At 31.3% G+C, this 22,747-nt stretch overlaps 1 protein-coding gene across 1 annotated transcript in view; it reads right to left on the reverse strand.

Moving 5' to 3' along the window:
- LOC124354158 (insulin-degrading enzyme) overlaps positions 1-21,147 on the reverse strand; it is a gene marked incomplete at its 5' end in the record, with an annotated part of 46,046 nt that extends 24,899 nt beyond the window's left edge. The window contains 8 exon segments of the mRNA XM_046804420.1: positions 1,586-1,681; positions 2,112-2,214; positions 2,453-2,556; positions 5,519-5,656; positions 14,547-14,747; positions 16,191-16,393; positions 20,616-20,738; positions 20,952-21,147. Of these exon segments, the coding sequence (XP_046660376.1) occupies positions 1,586-1,681; positions 2,112-2,214; positions 2,453-2,556; positions 5,519-5,656; positions 14,547-14,747; positions 16,191-16,393; positions 20,616-20,738; positions 20,952-21,147 (1,164 nt within the window).
- Between the last annotated feature and the right edge of the window lie 1,600 nt (positions 21,148-22,747).

Below are 22,747 nucleotides of genomic sequence, written 5' to 3' on the forward strand. Positions count from 1 at the left end.
TATGAGCTTGAGTCCATGGACACAGAATCTGAAGCGTGTGAACTGGACTACAACCTCAAGCTTCCTTTCAAATTGGACTGCAAGCAGCAGTTGGAAAAGCAAAAGAAGGCTGATGGCACCTAGCTTCCAGATAACGAATGTAGGAGACAAAGGGCAAGAAATTAGACAATGACAGGAAAAGACTGAAGAAGCAGAGGGAGTCAGCACCGGTTGTAATTGCAGGAGCTGACTGAAAAATTTCTGCCGAAAAGACACCTGACTGCGACTTCAGAGTTGACAGGTTGTCAAACTGCTCCTTCAAAAGAGGAGGAAGTGGGGTATACATTTAGTGAGGTTTTGATGAGACACAAAGTTGCTTTGGTCCCCGATAACTTTCCTGAAAGGCACTTCTTAGAGGAGGAGGCCTCGGAACGGTGGGAGCACATCCTTGTTGAGGTTTTCTCAGCAGAGGGTGTGTCTGCAGTTTAAAGAGGTGCTTTCCTAAAAGAGGAGCTCTCATGATGTTGTGTGACAATGACGAGACTAGGAGCTGGATGAAGGTCGGTGGCACTGCATTACCAATTCCCTTACCTGTTATGCTTTATGAGCGTTGGCAGGACAAATGAAAGGACAGAGTTCTGACAACAATGCACGTCAATACAACTTAGGGCTGAGCCTGCACCCTTGCATGAAAGACTTTTATACTCTTCGAAACTACTAGCAACCAATATGTGTAAGTAAATTAACAATGATTTTATTTTCTCTTTTATTTTTTATCTGTAATAAATTATGAACATTAATTACTAAAAACTTGTATTCATGCAGTTTTTAATGTAATTTCATATATATTACATTAAAATTTTATATATATTCACCCAGCAAGTGAGAGATCCGGGTTTGACTATCGGCGAAGCAAGTACTTTTTGTGACTCAATGTTTATTGAAATTAAATAAGGCTATTGCCATTTATACAATTTAATGTCAATAAAAGTTGTTTGACAGGTATTTGGTCTTCCGATCATATGTTAGTTTGCTTATTTAAAAGCATATGTGACAGATACGGCCAAATACAAATAAAATACAAATAATTGAATCGGAAATGTAAGAGCTCTGTGGTGTAATGGTAGCACATTCACCCGGCAAGGAAGAGATCCGGGTTCGACTCCCGGCGGGGCAAGTACTTTTTGTGATTCAATGTTTATTGAAATTTATACAATTTAATGTATATATAATATTCATTATGTTATTATAATATATAAATATGTATAACTTTTATTTCTTACATTAATTTGACCAATAACATTCACCAAAATTGAGAAAAAATGTATTAGAAGGAAATTTTGTTATTTCTTTTAATACTAAACACTATTTTGTGAAAAAACACCCGGGCCAGGGGAGTTATTATACAATATAAACCCGGGATTCAAAGGATCAATAACCACATGTAACATTGATAATTTTAAATCCAAGTATATCACAATAATATACTGATGTGTATTTTAATTTTCTGTTTTGTAAAAAAAATTTATCATAAAAATAAGCATATTAACACATAAGACAGATAACAATAAAAATTACGTAAAACATAATTAAAGAATCTTCTTACATTTTCTTCACGTGGCAGTAGACTGAAATCATTGGGGATGAACTCGTTTTTGGAGGGAAGGTGTAAAGCTTCACAGAGGCTTTCATCATTCCAGTCCTGTCACAGAAAACAACAATAAAACACTTACTAAGTCAAACGTATATGAATACTAGTCCCTAATTGTATTTTGATTTTAGCTGAAGAATCTGAAAGAGAATTATAGGTACATTTTATAGACATTCAATTCACTGGCTTAGAGTATAATAGGTCAATCCAAATAAATGGTAAATAATATATTAGATTAACCCACATTATCCTACTGGTACCTATATAGGATACCTCAATATGTAACACATTTACTATCTTGTTATAATGGTGGCAATACTCTACAGGCACATATAGGTTAATAAATACATTTTAATATGTATTTATGTGCATACTTATAACACATATACAATGTCCCCAGAAAAATTGGACTGCAAATATTGGAGATAAATAATAATAATGAATCATTCCATATCATGACAATAAAGAAAAATAACTTTACTTTTATGGTATCTTCTGGTATTTTCTCCTGTTTGTACTTTGTACCATACCATTTCTCACTTTCTGTTGCTTTGTTCTCAAACATCTTTCCAACAACAGCCACTCTGCAACAAGATATTAGCTGTTACAAAACACAACACTACCTTCACCAAACACACAACAGTTTGGTGAACACAAAATAATAATTGGTTAATTAAAATTGTCTTAAGTCTTAACAACAATGAAAATCATGACAATAGAGGCTCAACCTTGTCATTTATTCAATGAATTCATCTTAATCGGTACTCACAGATGCAGTTTCAGATTTAACACTGATATAAACTTGTAGTGAATGCAGCCTACCTGACATTTTGTGGTGTGAAGTAACCAAGCACCTTCTGTACCAAATCTGGTCGCCACTCACTTAGGAGGTAGGATGCTGACAGCACCTCTTCCATGGGATAGTCCTACGACAAAAACTTAATTACAGTTTAGTCACATAAGAATTGAATCTCCAAAAATGAATTAATTTATACTGTAACAAATTTTTTTAACTTGATAATCCACGGCTTGATCATACATGGATTGTCCATTGTCATTAGATACATCAAATTACCAGTATATGTAAGTTGATTCCAAATCGTTTTGATTCTGATTGAAATTTCACTTTTAAAATTCAAAATTTAATTAAGATCCTTACTTATGGCTATATGTTCCAGAACATAAAATATCCATAGTAATTTAAAAGTTATTCAAAATAATGTTGCCATCCAAAAATTGGATGAATAAATGGATGAACAAAACTTGGTTTCTACACCGTACATTAGGATAGTTTTTCATAGTTTATTTTAAAATTTCTATGTATTGATACTTAAAAAGGATTTTATGTTCAAAATGTCAAAACAAAAATGTTGAAATTTTTATGTGAAAAAGAAGCTGTGATCAAAAAATGAGCAATCAATGAAATTTGATTCCTTTATTCTATCAAGACCTTTATTCTCAACTGGATTTATAGCTATTTCTATGATAATTCTCACAATTAAAAATAAAAATCAGAATTGAGAATGTCATATCATAACACTAATATTTACAAAACACAATGAATTAATATGGTGAGTTACAACATGTATAATATAATGTTAAAATTATAATGAGTTAATTCAAACTTCAAAATTTAAAAATATTAACATTTATTGTTTTACAGATGTGAGGCTGAATCAAATTTCAATTTATACATTGCACCAAAATTCTTGGTATGATGTGAGATAAAAGATATATATCCATACAGGGCTACTTTTATATCTATATATATAAAAATGAAACTGTTCGTGTGTAACAGCATCACTCACAAACGGCTGGACGGATTCGCCTAATTTTTTTTTAAATTTGTTCGTCTTGATCTGTAGAAGGCTATAGGATACTTTTTATCCCTTTCCCGGATTCAGGATTCCGCCCCACTGGTTACAGAAATACCCGTAAGAAATGCATTGCAGCAAACATATGTTATTAAGTGAAAGAGTCTTTTCAAATTTTTAATCAGCTGTTCTTTGTAAACATATATAATGCGACAAAAAATATATTTATATATAAATTTCTTTACACTTATAGTTTTAAAGCATAGAGTAAGCTTAAGAGAAACGACAAATTTTGTTTAAACTGTTTCTGCAATCATATATAAAAATGAATGTTTGTGTGTTTGTCCTTTATAGACTCAGAAACTATTGGACCGATCACTATGAAAATTTGTATTTTTCTATGTAGAAGGTTTATACGCAATGCCCATTGATGTAACTAACCACCAGGCTGTACTGCAAGATATAAAAGTTATCAAAGCGCCTGCACATTATAAACTGCAATTACAACACAGTAGTTACGTATATTAAAATATCCAAACACTATTTGAAGGCAAAGAAATATACGGGCAAAGCTTAAGAGACGCGTGCGAAGCCGCGGGAAACAGCTAGTTCAATATAAGATTGATTTAGTACAAAATTTTAAAATGTAAGAATATATTATTTTGACTAGATTTTAAACTTTTTTAAAGAGATTAAAGCTTGAACTGGTCATCCACCTGTCATTATTGCCCTGCAACCTGCATGTAACATCGTGTGTAATCGTGTTTTGTTTCAATGTATGAGTGAGTGATATTTATTTATTTATTTATGTGTGTTGTGTAGTTTTAATTTTACGACACGACCATCCACCAGCATGGCTACTAAGCTCAGATAATGAAGGTTAACCTTCGAAACATGTCACATAAGAACACATATATAGATATTTCATACATCTTTTAGTTTGTTTGTGTAATTAGTTTGTAGATTTTTAAAGGGTAAGATCATTGCATGTACCAGATAACACGTATATTTATTTATATAATGACTGATAATTCACATGTTTACTTCACGTATTTACATGTATTTTCTAAACACATGTGAAGCTAATAAATAAATAAAATAAAGACCTACATATGTAAATATAGTTTCTTGATCAAGTAACAACTCAATATCAACTAAGGAACAAAAAATACTAAGACCGGAGAAAATTACAATAATACATACTTTTTGAGATATTTTCTTTATTATGGCAACAAGGCAAACTCAGAATTGGTGTCAGGAATATAATTCACTTGAACTACCAAATTAATTACAAACCCATACACGTGCAAAGTCTACAAAATTGCATATGAAGCCGCAGGTAACTGCTGGTTCAATTATAAATAAACAGATGAGTTTACGATTAAAGTTTATAATTGGTAATGGATGATTTGAAAGAATAATATGATTTCACACATTTTCCATTGTTGTATGTAACAAAAATAAAATACTACGTTTCAAGGATTAAAATCTACCCACTTCCTTAGTTGTCAAAAAACCTTAAGACATAAGGACAAATGTGCACATAAAGTTAAAAACTAAATAGTATGGTGCTGAAACTGCCACTCACTAAACTAAATTTGACAAAAATTATTATGCACATAAAAATTATATTGTGTATCTGACTAGTACAACAACAGCATAAAGTCAGAATACACCAAAGTCATCTCATTGCACAATACCAAAAGAACTACACAACATGTCACATGCAACAAGAAAGCTGGAAGACTGGGGAGCCCAGTGATGGAACCTAGTGTTCTTTCACAGTCACACACATAGTGGTGCAGACCTGTATAACTGACTTGATGCAGAATGTCACTTGTAAAAGACCTTGGTATCTTATATACGTTATTTTCTTAATTATACTATTCATAGCTTTAAAATTAAATTAAAGACGTAAAAATTAAAAATTTGAAATTAGAATCTACTAAATATGGGTAGTTTAAAATCCAAACAACTTTTTGAACTAGCAGATTTGGCTGCAGTTGAAAAGAGAAACAAAATAATATATAATGTAACTGTCACATCTGCAGAGGAAACGTGTGGATAAACTTACGTGTAAATTGACAGCAATATTAGAAACATAGCTCCTTGGCATTTCCTTGTCCTTGAATCGGAAGTGCATTGACATAATGTCCTTGAACTCCTCAAATATCCACTCCTTGGGACCTTCCTTCTTCAGCATTGTAACGTACTGCAAAGATAAAGTAAATACAAATCATTAAAAGTTTGAAATCTTACACAACTGGAAAACAACAAAATTATTATTTATAGAAATTGACTTCATTTTATATAAATTTATTGAGTTTGAGTAGCTTAAAAAATGTTAATACAAAATGAAAATCATTCACTAAATGTGACAAATATTAAAATATTATTCCTTTGTCATTTAGACTGCTATTTACAACACTCTTGTCTTCTTTTATTCTTTTTCTTGAATATACAAAATTAAATTTAAAATTAATTATAGATAGTGTTTATTGGTCTGAGCAATATAGATAGGGCACACTGTGAGTAAAATGAATTCAAAACTTATTAAATAATTAATTAATTGAGTAATTAGGCATAAAAATGACAATATTTCCATATGTGCCTATAACTAAAAATGGAATTTAATTTGGTACATATACAAAAGACAGACAACAATTATTTAATTATTCCTTTTTGATAGCAAGAAACAGTTGAAATATTAAAGGAATAATTAAGAGGTTTTTTTTCAAGCCTACGTACAACTATACGTTTCTTTGAATATTTTGAGTATTTCAAAAAGGACTTTCCAACTTTGAAAATTCATATAAACTTGTTCAAAAAAGGTACAGTGCTGGTTTTAGTGTTGTTTTATACATTGTTTTGACTCACGTAGTTCGCTAGTGCAGAATCACACCGCAACAAGCACTAGCTGCAATTACATTAGAGATGATTGCCTTTTCTAGACAGGAGCATCCTAGCTGTGTGTGTTGGTTTGAAGAATCAAAGTCAATGACAACATTTATTGTACGATCACTAGTATAAACGAATACAACATTTTCCAATATAATTTTTATTTTGTGCAAGGCCTTTCTATTTCATGTGCCTGATGATGGAATCTTTGACTCAGAAAGGCCTTGCACAAAATAAAAATTATATTGGAAAATGTTGTATTCGTTTATACTAGTCATCGTACAATAAACCTTTTTTCCAATGCTCCAAGATTCTACATTCAGTGACAACAGTTCAGCGTAATTTTTGTACCAAGTATGCTAAAACTCCTCCTAGTAGGCTTACAACTTTAGTGGCATAAATGTTTTGTAAAAACGGGGTGCTCATTAAAACATAAGAAATCATCAGGTTGTCCAAGCACATCTGATGAAGTCGCTGAGCAAGTGAGACACAATGTTATGTCAACAGCCATACAAAACCAATCCAGCATACAGTTCAACTTCTTGTGAGCTGTAAGTTGCACATACAACGGTTTGGCATGTGTTAAGAAAACATTTGCATTTGAAACCATGAAGATTGCTGCTTTTATAAACAATTAAAGAAGATGATAAAATTGTCCGGAAGAAAATTTGTACGGATAAGTAAAATCAATTGGATAATGATGAACATTTCTTGGAGAACATAATCTTTTCTGAAGAGTCACCTTTTCACTTAAGTAGGAAGCACACATAACTGTAGGATTTGGGGCATTAAAAATCTGCATCAAACATTGCAACATGCTTGTGATAGCTCTGAGCTGAACGTGTTTTGTGCATTGAGCAAGAAGAAAATGTACGGCCCCTTTTATTTCTAAGAGAGAACCATTAATGGGATAGTGTACCTGGATATGTTACAACAATTTTTTATACCATAGGTCAATGAGATTGACTGAGGATGAAACGTTTACTTTATGCAAGATGCACATCACCACACAGTCTGATTGATGTCCGGGAATTTTTCAATCACCGCTTTCCAGGTCAATGGATTGACCGTACTGTGTCAACTGCATGGCCCTCGCATTCACCGCTAGACTTTTTATTCAGGGGCTACATCAAGGATATGGTGTAGGTAACTCCTTTGTCTACTGGAACTTAGAGCAAGAATCTACGCCACTGCTGAGCAAATTACACCTGCAATGCTAGTGCGAGTTTGGGAAAAAATCGACTATCAGAGATGTCGACTTGTTGGAGATGTCTGCAGGATAACCAACGGAAGCCACATAGAACCTCTTTAGTTATAGGTAAAAAAACTTGATGTGTTTTCCTTTAAAACAACACTAAAACTGGCACTTTGCCTTTATTTAATAAATTTATATAAATTTTCAAAGTTGTAAAGTCCTTTACAAAACACCCTGTATATATATGTACATATATCTCACAATGAATCAAAGGTTGAATTTCTAGGCTATTCTTGACAACATAGAAAATAGAAAAACAAAATTTCAGACACGAGGACCTTGACCACAAGGAGAAAATTCATACTTTGTTTACTTACTTAAGGGTAGCCTACTTTTTACCACAAAAAGTATACCCACTCCTGTAATAGTTGCAAAGTTTGTAAAAAGTCATTTATTTAACTAATTTTTACACTAAATAATTAAATAAAGATAATACTTTTCAAAACTAGGTTGAAATTTCATTGATATAATATTATTAGAGTGTAGTTTAGATCTGACTGGCTTTATCTTTGTAATTTTGTATTAAAAATACAACCATCACCCACATGAAGTTGTCATCTACTTTATTCTCCACCGATAGTATTCTGTCTCCTGAATTCGGCAATACAGGACACAACTAGTCAACTATTGCACACATCGATATTTCATTTACAGAGCCTTTTACAGTTACTGGTCAGATATGACCTACATTGCAATTAAGAGAACAGTAAAGTTCTTGTGGTAAATTAATAAAATTAAATTGCATATAGGTCTAGCAGTTACAACCACATAAACCCTTAAAACTTATCCCACCATAGTAAAATATTACCCATCTCAAGTAACAGAACAAATAAAAACTGTTAATGCTTTGAAAATAAATACTAGATAATAGACAAACACAAATAACTTATGAATACTATAACAACAAAACTATATAACTATTAGTTATTTATAGCACATTAGACAAAAAGGAGAAAAAGCATTATTAAGACTTATAAAAATATGAGTAGAGGATAGTTATTACAAAGATTATTACAGGATAGAAAAGGAAAGCAATGCTTTGGAATTGTCTACAAAATTATAGTGGCCATATTCGCAGAGTTAAAAAAAAAACATTTCACAAAGTTAAAAATATTTTATGATGTTTGTAACTTTGTGACGTAAATGCATGAAATCAAGTATTGATCAATCTATCTAAAAGTCTTCCAGAAATAGACTTCCTATCTTAACTACCACTATTTAAATACAATTAAGTTTGATAAAAAAACTTGTCTCAGTTGTTAATGGGTCCACAGTTATTATCTCAAATTCTATATCCGATACATTGTTTATTTCAAATAATTTTTTTAAATTCTGTTGTTTTCTACTTATGCAGGTTAATTTAAATAAAAACAGTTACTCTTCAGCAAGGTGTTAACAAGGGTTTGTCGTTTTATGTTGATACTATATAATGAATGTTTGTGAATATTTTATATAAATCTCTACTGAAATTTTATATAAATGAGAGTTTGGTATCTGTGAATTACAACAATTTCTTCTGACAGCTGACATAGTAGCCAGTGTATTACTTCTTAGTTTGAATATTGCCAAGGTAGAAACTATTGTTAGCATTCATTGCTTTAGCATGTCTAACATTACTTTAGTAAATTTTGTGTGTGTAATTATACATATACACAAGAAGTTACCCGCGGCTTCGCACACAATTTTCTGTTGAAAAACTGGACAATATATACATATGTATTCTTTTTCTATGACATAATAAACAGACTAGAGATAATCGATAGTCACTCAAAGCTATTCCAATCTCCTGATCCATTTTAGATTTAAGTTTAAAGAACAGAGGTTTGGGATCCTGAAGTCGTAAAGTGAAACAGTTTTTATAAGATTAGTATTTCCCTCACACATTCCATGATAAGTTATTGAAGTTCTTCGATGACTTCAGTAACAATAAGAGTTAGCCTTTTTATCTCAATGACGAAAGTGTATTGTACAACTAAAAAGTTGCTGCGGTCAATATGGGTCTGTTCTGGTCATTTAAATTCACTCCCAGTCTAATCTATTTACGGTTCTACAATAAATGTATGCTGTTGCACTGACCAAAACAACTGTCTCATATGTTGGTTTCGGAATCTAACTTAGGTTAAATTTGGATGATTAAGTGATTTTGATATTTTTACCGATCACTAAATATGTATTAGGGGTATATGCTTCAACTATTAGGACAAGAGTATGTTATCTCCATTTGCTTTTCAATAACTACAGTGAAAAGGCCATACACAATGTTAAAGGAACTAACCAGATTAGATTACGTTATGAGCAAACATTCACAGCTTTATGCAATAAGGTAGTTGTTATAACAGCGTATAAATAGCATTTCTATTGTATTAGATGGATTATTGATCATTGGCGCAATCTAAATTTAAAATTAAATAACTTCGTATTTGCAATCTGCATTACACTACTGATTAACCCATTGCGGATCGTATTGTTTTGGCGCGCGGGCACAAATTAATTTACGGTCAGCGGCCGCAATGATGCGCCACATCGTATCGCTTGCTATTGTATACTAGAAAATTCAGCTGTGAAGGTATTCGTTCAGATGGACCATGGGCCTGCTGGGTTATCCGTGATGTAGGAACGATAATACGCGAGCAAGGTTCCGGGGTGGCAGGGATGATGTCTGAATCATAGTCTAAATAAAGCAGCTCGGGCGAAGCGATTACAACATCCGGGCCATTGTCTAGACTAAACCCGCCAACATGTACGTCTGCGTCTTTTAGTTCTGTGTCACTAACCTCAAAAGTATTATAATAACAACTGAGGAAAACACCCAATCAGAAGGGCTAAAAAGCAGAGAGTAAACTCATATGAATGATTTTTCAACTTCGACATACAACTGCGATCTGTAGGATATTAATAAAACAACTGTTGAAAACTCTAAACATAGACCGTTGTTAAACACTCTTAGTTGACAAGTGAATACGATCGTCCGATCTATCAGACATTAATAGAACTATTTGGAGGGAAACTTAATAGCAGACCGCTTTTGCGACCTGAGCTCGTCATCGTGCCATTACGCCCGGCCGCTGCGTGACGAGCCCAGCTCGTCAGTGATCTGCAATGGGTTAAGCACTTTATAATAATTTAATATTTACTAAAATTTTAATGTAAACACATGTTTCTGCCTCTTTGATGAACTTCAGCTGAAAGTGTTAACAGCTGTAAAGTATCAGTTCAATTTATATTACGTGTTGTAGCGCAATCTGCCGGATCCGATGTAAAACACTCCAATATCAACAACAATTTATAAATAAAAATTTAATTAAATAGACTATTTAAATAGGACCAAATTGTGAATCTAAACCATTCTCGAATCCCCTTCAACGCACACAACAAATTTCATCAAAATCGGTCCAGTCGTTTAGGAGGAGTTCAGTCACATACACACGAACACAAGAAATATATATATATATATATTTATTATTATTATTATTTATTATATTATATCATTATATTACATTATTATATATTTATTATTATATATATATATATATATATATATATTTATTATTTTATTTATATATATATATAAAAGTGCTAGACAAAAGCATCTGTTTTGTATGTTTTGTTAGCAGCAGGCCGGTAGCACAACTTTATGACGAATCACTACAACAACAAAAAGAAAATAAATATGAACTCAACTGACAAAAAAAAAAAAAAACAAGTAAAGAATGTGTATGAGTTACTATAAAAATAACTATGTAGTAAGCTAAACTAAAGAGAACAGCTGTTTGTGCTGACAGATGCTTCCCAAGCAACCAAAAAACAAAAAATTCTAGTTTTTTAGATTTATTTGGAAACAATGTAGATGTAGAAACATAGTAGTACATGTCAAAGACAAACAATAGTGAAAAAAAGCTATAAAATGGATAACAATAAAGGGACATGTCTAATACTATTGCTTAGTATATAGTAGTATCTGTAAGAATGGATCACTTTATTGGAGCTTGTATGTCAGTGTGTGACATAAGTTTTGTTACTAAATAGTGACTAAAATGAAACTGAGTTCAATAATAACAAATTATACTTATAAATAGATTATATTAATTTTGATTTTGATTTAGATTATATTAAAATTGCTCCTTGACTCTACTAGATGTTTTGATATAATACACAGTATGAATGGAAATGTACCAGAGATGAAATGTCTCATTACATTAAGTACTGAAACTGGAAATGAACGACTGTACAATACAGTTCATTGTAAATCATAATGATAATAGGTTCTTATCAACAATCAAACAATGAGCAGGTGTATATGGTTGATTCTATATTGATTGTAACATGCTGCACACTCTATAGCTTACTGCTTATTTAGATAACAATAACAATATTTTCAACACTGAATGTTAAAATGAGTTAAGGCTTGTTCAATATAAAATCCACTAACTGAAAAATGTATTTTATTCAAAGAAATACAACAAATTTGAATTACCGGTGATAAAGATTTATCTAGTTCTCCTTTCTTGCTCCAAAATCAGGTTTCCAAATTCCAAAAAAATTAATTTTTGGGTGAGATGAAGGATTTTGGCTCAATAAAATAATCAACCGTAAAGTATTGGGGTTTTATTCAAATAGTTTTTAAAGTTAAATAAGTTTAAACCTTAGAAATAAGAAATACAATGATAACAAACCAATGAAACCCAGACAAACTATGTTGTTTTTACAACAGTATTTCATGTTCATTTAGGGTATTTGCAGATATTAAATCCTAAAATAAATTTATAGCGTTCTTAGTACTAATCTATTTATTTTAAAATTATTTTTGTTTCAAAAATACTCCCAGTTATGTTCAATAAGAGGTTTAATTGATAAATCTGAGGAACGGAATCAACATGGGTGAATTTATGAAATTTCTGTTGGGGATGTTATGCCTTTGTGAAGGAGGTCTGATAATATTTTTGTGGGGAGTACTACAAAGGATACAAATAATATATACCTTATCTTCCAGCAGTTATACTTTATGTACTAATCCAAGAGGCCTTTTACAGAATTTTGAAGCCTGAATTTAAATATAATAGCCTAAATTTAATAATTATCAACATAAGGGACAAAATAATACAAAACCATTAGTAAAGGTATTATTACATTTTCCACAGGAATTAAATCTTTACAATATTTACTTATTTCAATGCTTCATCTAAAGACATAGATTTTTGTAATTTATTTTGAAAATTCAGAACAAAGTGGTGGATACTTTATTGCACTCCTCAGTTTCTTTTGGCAAAGAGGATATAGTTATCTATGAGACACATTAAATTTAACCACTTTTAAATAAAAATTTTGTACGCCTCCAGAATCCTTAAATTTTTAGATAGATGGAACAGTGTTTCTATCTCCTTGGACAAAAACAGACTACCTAACGAGTCACAGACAGACTAGGCCTACATGTTGCTGAAGTAGGGTTAAAGCTAGTCTCATACAGGATGTTTGTCACCTACATTTGGTTCTGATTCTGTTTCTCCTTGTTCACAGTGGATCCTAACTGAGTGATATTCTCGGTCTCAAGAAGTACTCACCAAACATTCCATCAACATTGTAAAGATAATGAATGACCTAGTTGCAACACGACAAAAACAAAGTAGATCTTTTCAAAAAAATAACAGTGCAACAGGACTTGAAGATGGCTCTCGAGGACAAGGTTAAACTGCTTTGTATGACCAAAGATACAAACCTTACATGGACAGCCCACATAGATAATTTATGTAAAACACTTTTATCTTTTCTTTATGCAATGAGAAAACTTTAACAAGTTGTCCACATCAATACTGCAAGAACATCCTAAGGTATGGACGGCCTAATTATCTGGGGTGGAAAGAGTATTGCCCCTGCAGAAACGAGCCATACAGAATTTAACGGATCTATAACTGCCACAACTCTTTCAGAGATATCAAGATCAAAACAGTGATCAGTCTGAACACACAATATTTAACATGATTAACATTAACTTTGCAAATAATTGTTATATTATACTCTACTATAGAATCAATTGACACAATTGTATTTCTCAATGAAATTTTACAAATAAAGAAATGATGATGATAACATAGGCACCATCGAAAATATCGTGTAAGGTGTACATCTATTCTTTTGTTAAATTTTGATACTCATGTTTCTTTCACTGATTATTGCCAGATAGTCTCATATATCCAGGTTGACAGGTGCGATATTTTTACCTTATCAATAATAAACGTTCTATTGACTTCTGCCTTCTTAACAGACAAGATTGATATGAACATTGTTTCAATTTACATCACAGTTACTTTTCACCAGCTCTATTGAACATCCACCCAAATTCTAATTAATTATGCCTCAAGCAACAAAACTACTCCATGTCTTGTAAAATTACATCAACCAATGACTGGTCATACAATAAAGACCATGTATAACTGATTAATAAATAAACTGAAACAGATATTGCCATTACATTTGAGTATATAGTTACAGAGTGAAGTGAGTGTGCTAAGTATAATGGTTGGTACGAGATACCTTGTGTTTTGTTCCCTTTGACATTAAGCTTCTCCAAAGTGTCCACAAATAAATGTAATTATAAAGAAAAATATAATGATATTTATATTTATAATATTATTAAAAATTATATTTCGTATTTGAAATTCTAATCCAAATCAAGAAAATATTCATTAATATTAACACAGTACCCAGCAATCAGCTGTCTACCCTCCATAAGGTATATAAAAATAAATATTACAACCCAAACACTCAAATGATTACACACGATATTAAAACATCCTAATTTTGCAACCAAAAACTCTATTAATCCGTTATACTTATTATCCACAATTTGTTAAAAATATAATCTGTAAGAGATATTGATATAATAAATTTAAAATGAAACGAAACCCTACAACCCTAGAACCATAGATGCAGAAGGAAGTAGATTGTCACTCACTTGGAAAACCAACTTCACGATGCTATCGATGTGTTGGATGCCTTGCTCTGTAAGGTCCACATTGATACCGAAGAAAGAGAACCCCTTGGAGCCATGGCGCACGCCACCGACCAGACTGTTGCACCAGCCACGGGACCGCAGTTCAGACAGCAGGCTTCCTGGACCCTCATGGCCAAACAAGTGGCTCAGGTAGTGTCCTGGCTACATATATAGTGTATGAATAGTCACTGCCTCTACATCCCTGTATTATTCTTGTGTTGGATAAAAGTACCTACACATTTCATTTATAAAACATATACTTGAAAAACTACCACCTTATAATTACAAATATTTTTATTTTAAAAACATTAAAGTACTAGAAGAAATTAATTTAATAAGTTACTTCATAATTTTCAACACAGATAGTCATAAGTAGTATATAATATATACATTGAATCTCTTTCATAACTCAAATAATGTGTGTTAAATAGAATGCAAATCAATACAAAAAATGAAATATTTAAACAAGCATCAAAGTTAATAAAGTAATCCTGAATTAAATTAGACTTTGCCAATCATGATTTTTTTTTAGTTAATTACATTTATTACCATAAGTGTTATGATATTTATTTGTTTATAGTTTGTTGTGTTGAGGTTAAAATGTTACTGTGATCATAGCATATCTGGTGAAAAATGTGTAAGCAATAAAACCGATTAAAGTGTATTATGTTACATACTTTTTTTTATTTTGTAAAAGCAGAAAAAGCTCAATTTAACCCTTCAACGCGTTATTTTTTTTCATGGTCATACTCCCTCCTGCGTTGATTTTTCTGGCGGTTTTTTAGAGATTTTTGTGTTTTATAAATAATATAAGCAAATTACCCAAGTTTATAATTATTTTATTATACTTCTATGTTGTTAGTGTTTAAAATTAGCCAAATTAAACAAAATTAACCTACTTTAGGTAGCTAGCTAACCTACAAACCATCCCCAACTCATGTTTATAAAACACAACAAATTGTTCCTGTCAAAACGGGATTTCCTTCTTCAAAACAATATAGTTAGCTTGTAAAACTAATAATAATAACTAAATAAAGGAACGTAAAACACACAAAAATATGTCAGTTGAACATAACCATCACACTAACAATGACTGTAAACAACAACAAACGTAAGCTGACAAACGATCGGCTGCACGGCAATGACGTCGTCTTGAATGCAGCTGATTTCTCAGATATTTTTTCTAAAGATCGATTTTTTCGAGATATCGACTCAATTCATCGAAAGTTTGAATCTTCTCCTTTCGATTGGTATACATTTTTCATTGAAAACATTCGATAGTTGTCTGTTACAGCTACAAAAATAACCGACTACTCCATGACGTACTCAGTACGGCAAAACGCGATCTCAAGTAAAAGTGTCATGACGTACCTAGTACGGCAAAAACGCGTTGAAGGGTTAATTTCAATAGATATTGAAGCACTGTGGTAGCACACTCACCCGGCAAGTGAGAGATCCGGGTTCATTTCCCAGCAAAGCAAGTGCTTTTTGTGATTCAATATTTATTGAAATTGTATATATCACTGGATAAACATCATTATGCACATAATCAAGGTTTTTATTAATAGATTAGATTACATGATTGAAAACGTAAGAAGTGCTTACTCCAGACTTGTAGTACTCATGCAGGTCAGGTATTGGAAAGTTAATATTGAGATTTCGTAGATCCTTAATAGGCACTATGAACCCCTTCATCTTCACTTGATCGGGGCCGAACGGGTGTTCAAGCCATATTGGTGATGTCACATGTTTGTTTTTCACTCCAGAAAAGAGATCAACAGCTATTTTTTCCAGTGTATCCAAATCCTCTGAAAACAATTAATTGTAAACCATAAAATTAAATTCTCTTTTCTGAGGAAATAGCTGCGGAGAGGAAATAGGAAGTATTGGCTGTGAGTCCAATTATTTAAAAGTTATTAGATAATAATTTTGTATTTGTATTTTTTCACTCATTCACATTCAATAATGCAAAGAGGAAAACTTTTGCAAGATGTGTTAAATTGAAACACATTAATGAATAGTGTCACTGAAATGTGACCAAGATTATAATTCTGTTTAAAACAAATTAACCTATGACGAGTGAACATGACGAGTATGAGCTGAAAGTTTTGTATAACCGTATTCATAATTAGTATAATATTAACAACATGTGTAAAATTAAACCCTTGTGTGAGTTTTGGATGGTAGAATAATCTGCTAAAATACCAGCGGGTTAGTTTATGAAAGGCAATTATTTATGTGAAAAATGCCAAACAGCCAAAATCACATAGCATTTTGAATTTTCTGTTTTTCAGTTATAATTTTCTGTTTTTCATGGTATTACTTTCCAAAATAGTTATTAATAACGTTTTTAATTCCTTTATAACGATTTCAGTGTTTCCAGTTAAAATACCCCATAATATTGGAATCATTACAAATTTTGTAATAAACCAACAACACAGTTCAGAGAGTAGGGATAATAACTGCTGCCATTATACATACCGTACAATGTAAATAACCATTTTTTTTTTTATAATAATTAGTTAAAGATTTTATGAAGACATACAAACTAGAAAAGGGATGCTGACAACTTCATAATACAATGCAAGTTTTTTAACTTTCCAATATATTAAATTTATTAGTTGCATGGAGGCCTACATTTATAAATGGACAGATTTTTTTTATCAGTGGCGGACTTCACTTTTTTTGGGGCCTTAAGCTCAAAAAAACTTACAGCCTCTATAAAAGCTTGTTTGGAATTTTGTAGAATTACTTCTACATACCAAAAGCAACATAATTTTAATTAAGATATTAATATTGAATTTGAAGAGCTATCACAGAAAATAAAATAAATACATATAAGATAAGGTTCTTAGGATAATCCAACAATGAATAAAATTATTAGTGCGTAGTGCAAAAGTAACAAGGTTGCAAGACATAAGACGTAGTAGAGAAAAAGACTAAAAAAAATTGCAGATAAATTAATGTCTTATGATAGTAGCAATAAAAACATCTAAGTTTGTGGCCCAAGCTTATAGATAAATAAATCACTTTTTTCTATTGGGAAAAAATCTATACCATTACTTTATATTGTATTAACCAATACAAATAACTTTTTGTATAATGGGAAAATAAAATAGTAGTGCATATCCTACAGCAAGAATATTTCTTTTTATGTTGTATTCATATAAAAAATGTAATACAATCAGGGATTACAATAATTTAAGGATTAACAAATATTTAGTTCAAAATAATTTGTGACAGATGTAGGGAAGATTATGGAGATTCTTTTCACGAGGAGGGGTTATCATGCTGGTGACAGACAAATGTTTTCACTACAGTTGATGAATGTTTGTTATAAATCTAAAAAAATTCCAATCATAATAATTTAGAGTACTGATTTTGATATAAAGAAGATATATTACAAATTATTATTACAGATAAGACATCAGCAATTGAAATAGTTAAAAGTCTGTAGAGAGTTCAGTCTTATATATGAATACAAATCATATGATAAAAATGTTATAAAAATAAATTCTTCAAGGCAGTATTCAAGTTGAATACTATTCTTGTAAATTATATTTGTTGGTAGTAAATTAGTCTTGAAACTTGGAAATATTAAAATCAAAATATATGTGAAAACCTTATTGCTGTAGTTCAAATCTCAATACTGGATTAGTCTATATAAAATAAAAATGTTAGTTTTCAAGTGTTAAAAATGGAAATAAAAACAAGTTAGCAGTATTAATAACTAAAAGGATTGAACTATTGTTCAAAACACTTTTACATGGTAATTTTAAATCGAGATAATGTTCACAAAATGATTTATAACTATCTTCTACAGCTCAGGTCTGGAGGAAGAATGAAGTTTATGACACAGGAAACAGTAATATTCATCACTGTTGGTAATGCACATCAGCTGGTACTTGCTAGCCAATAAACCATAACACTGGCATACAGCCAATAAACCATAACACTGGCATACAGCCAATAAACCATAACGCTGACATACAGCCAATAAACCATAACACTGGCATACAGCCAATAAACCATAAATCATAATACTGGCATACAGCCAATAAACCATAATACGGTCACATCACTATAAGGTATAAAAAATATATAAGGGAATGAGGAATGTTGAAACCAATTTTTAATAGAATGCATATTAATTAAATGGGATTGTTTAATTAATATGGTGATGTAAATAAAATATTAATATTAGTAATATAAATATGGTGATAGGTTAGAATTGGTGAGATTAAAAACATAATTTGTGATACATAAAGATTAAACTATGGTTGATATCAGTTGAAAGGTGGTGTGTCATATGTTTAAATAAATAACACATAAGGAATATTGATTTAACCCTTCGAACTGGCATTCATTTTTTCACAGATTGCAGGCCATTTTTGAGGGTTTTGTACCCATATGTAAAACATTTTGTAAAAAATACATTTTTACTATAAACCTATATGTGTAATACATTATTGCTTTCAGGAAAATGTGGAGATAACTATGGTAAAAACATATTATGCATAAACAATACAAAAATAAATTACTACATTAATTTTATTTTATTAACGCTTTTTAAGTGGTGGGACTGTCCCTCGTAAAGTGTGATGATATTAAAAATATTAGAATCTGAGATAGCCAATTTATTCGTCATTTATCTAGTTTCAGAAAATATCTAATGGTATCCAAGTTCTCTTAAAGAAAGAAAAAAGAAATATATATATATATATATATTTATTTATTTATTTTTAAAAACTTTAAATAGTACACTAAAGGCTTAATTTGTTACTACAATTATGATCATTTTCAAAGATTTATAAATATAATTATTACACTACATGTTTCCAAAATATACCAAAATTTAGAGAATTATATGCGCTACAAAACAATAAATAACCAATATCAAAACCAATAACCAATTCTAAATTTTTGATCTTCTAAACTTGGTAGGACATACCTAAATTTGTTACTATGGGTATGTTTATTTTCAAAAATTAACAAAAAAATATATAATTTATACATTAAATATTTCCAAAATATACAAACAAATTAGCATAGTACAGCCTAAAACAAAGCTATAAACCAATATAATAAACCATACCCATGATATATCACTAATTTTTAAAATGGCTAAATGAAGACAATCTTTTTGGCAAGTTTTATGATGGCACTGTGACATCACTGTTGCCAAAACAGCAAAAAAGATTTCACCATTGAAATCAGCAATTCTTTTTGATTGAAAATATTTTGAATGATTAATATAGAGAGAGATGGTGAAATGGAAGGAGTGAAATTAATGAAACACCTCACTGGGTTACAGGGATAGTAGTGCATCACATCTCATTGATAATAATGTGACTCTTCAGCTGATTTTTATTTTCCTAAATTAAATTTATTTGAAATATTTTATAAGTTTTACTAATATACACAGTTATCATACAAGACATGCTAGACATAGTTCTGACTACAACTGGATTAAGTAAATACACTAAAGGTTATAAATACTTGCAAATCAAGTTCTTTAACAAAATCCTAATCATGGAGAGTTACTACTGAAAATGTTTTAAATCTAATGATTCAAATTATTTTCAAACAAAGATCTCCCAATGGCTCACTACTCAAGCCTTTACTCTGTAAATGAATTTCTGAACTCACAGGGAGATATAATGGCTTAGTTATCCTGTCATGTACATCTATATGTTGTACACTGTATTTTCTTCTTTATTGTAATATGTATTGTTTTAGTATGACTGACTTTGTTCATTATGTATTGATAAATTACCATAAAATTGATTCTGATTCTGATAGTTGTATTATTCTATTGTCTTCAATCATATTCTCTGCTCAATAACAGATTGGCCTCATCTGATCAGTGAATTATCAAATACTATATTTATCAACACCATCAAACCCACTGATGTTGAGACTCACTTGATCGCAAGAAGTCAACATACTTAGCTTATCAATCTGTGTTTGTACAAGACTATATTAGTCTATAGAATTCAGAGTTAATGCAGTACAAATTAATATATTTACCTTTTCCCAAAATGGCCAGAGACATAATGTTAGAAGAATACCATTTGTCATGAAACTTCAAAAGCTCATCTCGTACATTGACACCCAACTCCTTAGGGATGGTATCCAGGGTCAACTTGTTTCCTGTTCAAAAACGAGAAACATCATCTTATGCTTATTAACTATTGAATGTATCAATAATGATTGCTGTAAAATTCCTAAATTCATTACTAAATAAAGGAATTATTTTAAAACAGAAATAAAAAAGGACAATCTGGAAATACTATTTTTTTCTAATAACTAATCAAATCAAATTTGTACACAATATTTAATAGAAGTGGAAACTATTAATGTTACCTGTCCCAAACTGACTATAAGGATGACCAGGCTTAGATGTGGATTTGTCAAGTTGGTCCATACGCCACGAGTCACTGGGTATGTTTTTCTCATGCTCTGAATTGACAGCATTCACCTCCCTGTCAGTGGCACTCTCCGTGAAGAGTGGACACAGGAAAAACTGGGCAAACCTGCACAAACAAATTGGTGTTAAAAAATCAATTTATACAAATACATGTTGAAATATCATTTATTAATTCCAGCACAATGCCGGAATTACATTTGCAGCACTGAGGCTCTTGCAGAGTCAGAGAGCTTTCGTATGAACAATCTATCATTGTTGTGTCACATCATACTTCAAACTGACGCTGTGACGTTGTGGCACACTATCACTGTTCACTACAAAGTAGATCTCCACAATAAATATACTTATAGAAAACATGTAATACAATTTTGCTTTCTCGCACAACACATAAAACTGGTTATCAGGTTTTAGTGATAATATTTATCTGTGGTTATTTGTGAGGCTAAAAAAGTGAAAGTTTTGAAAAAATGTGTCTGTATGTGTATGTCCATCATTCATGTAAACATTAGGGAATCTAACTGGTAGTTTGATGTTTATGCCTCTCTTTATTAGAGAACATAAACAATAAAATTTCCCCCCCCCCCCACCCCCCCCCCCCCCCACCCCCCCCCCCCCCCACCCCCCCCCCCCCCCACCCCCCCCCCCCCCCACCCCCCCCCCCCCCCACCCCCCCACAAATCTTAAGAAACCTGTAAGTCCTTATATTTACTTAGGTAAATTTTTTTTTTTACTATAATAAATTTTAGATTAAATTAGTTATATCTCCGATGCCACGATTGAGCTTGCTTTGTTGTCTCGATCGAGAGAATATGTACACACGGAGTTTTGAGAACCATACTTCTGTCAAAAAAAACAACTAAGGTTGATTTTATAAACATTCTTTATATTTGTAGCCAACGTAAGATAGTAATTATGATATCCTGCATTGCTCTTCTGATCAAGCATGAGGCATGGTTTATATTAAATAAATATTGCAGTTAAAGGTGAATTTTTACGTCAAATTTGTATTGTATTATCTGGATAGTAAAGTCTATGTTTAACAGTGATTGCAGAAACAGTTTAAACAAAATTTGTCGTTTCTCTTAAGCTTACTCTATGCTTTAAAACTATAAGTGTAATATATGTTTACAAAGAACAGCTGATTAAAAATTTGAAAAGACGTTAACATATGTTTGCTGCAATGCATTTCTTATGGGTATTTCTGTAACCAGTGGGGCGGAATCCTGAATCGGGGAAAGGGATGGGCATAGCTTATAAACCTTCTCCGTGGGAAAAATACATATACGTACAAATTTTCATCATGATCGGTCCAATAGTTCACGATTCCATAAAGGACAAACATTACAAACATTTCATTTTTATATATATAGAATAAATCATTATTGCAATAACTTACTTCATACACAGTTTTTCCTTCTTCAGTTGTTTTGAAAGTCCGACAGTTATATGCTTCCATTTTTATTTGAGTAAGGTAAGCTTTGATTATCTTGGAATCTTCAATTGTGCAATTAGAAGAAAAGTAAGTTGTAAACACCCTGAAAAATAAATCTGTAACAATTTCTAGCTTGTAATAGTGTTATTGTTTAATCTATAATGATAATTTTTGTGACTACACTAACATCTGAAACTAATTTATATAACAAAGAATCTACGTAGTAAACAGGTATTAATTTTGTTTTACAGTTTTTACATTGGTCTTAAAGATATGATGTTTGATATTTAGGTTTTTACC

The sequence above is a fragment of the Homalodisca vitripennis genome, chromosome 1 (assembly GCF_021130785.1).
Source record: "Homalodisca vitripennis isolate AUS2020 chromosome 1, UT_GWSS_2.1, whole genome shotgun sequence".
NCBI classification, from domain to species: Eukaryota; Metazoa; Arthropoda; class Insecta; order Hemiptera; family Cicadellidae; genus Homalodisca; species Homalodisca vitripennis.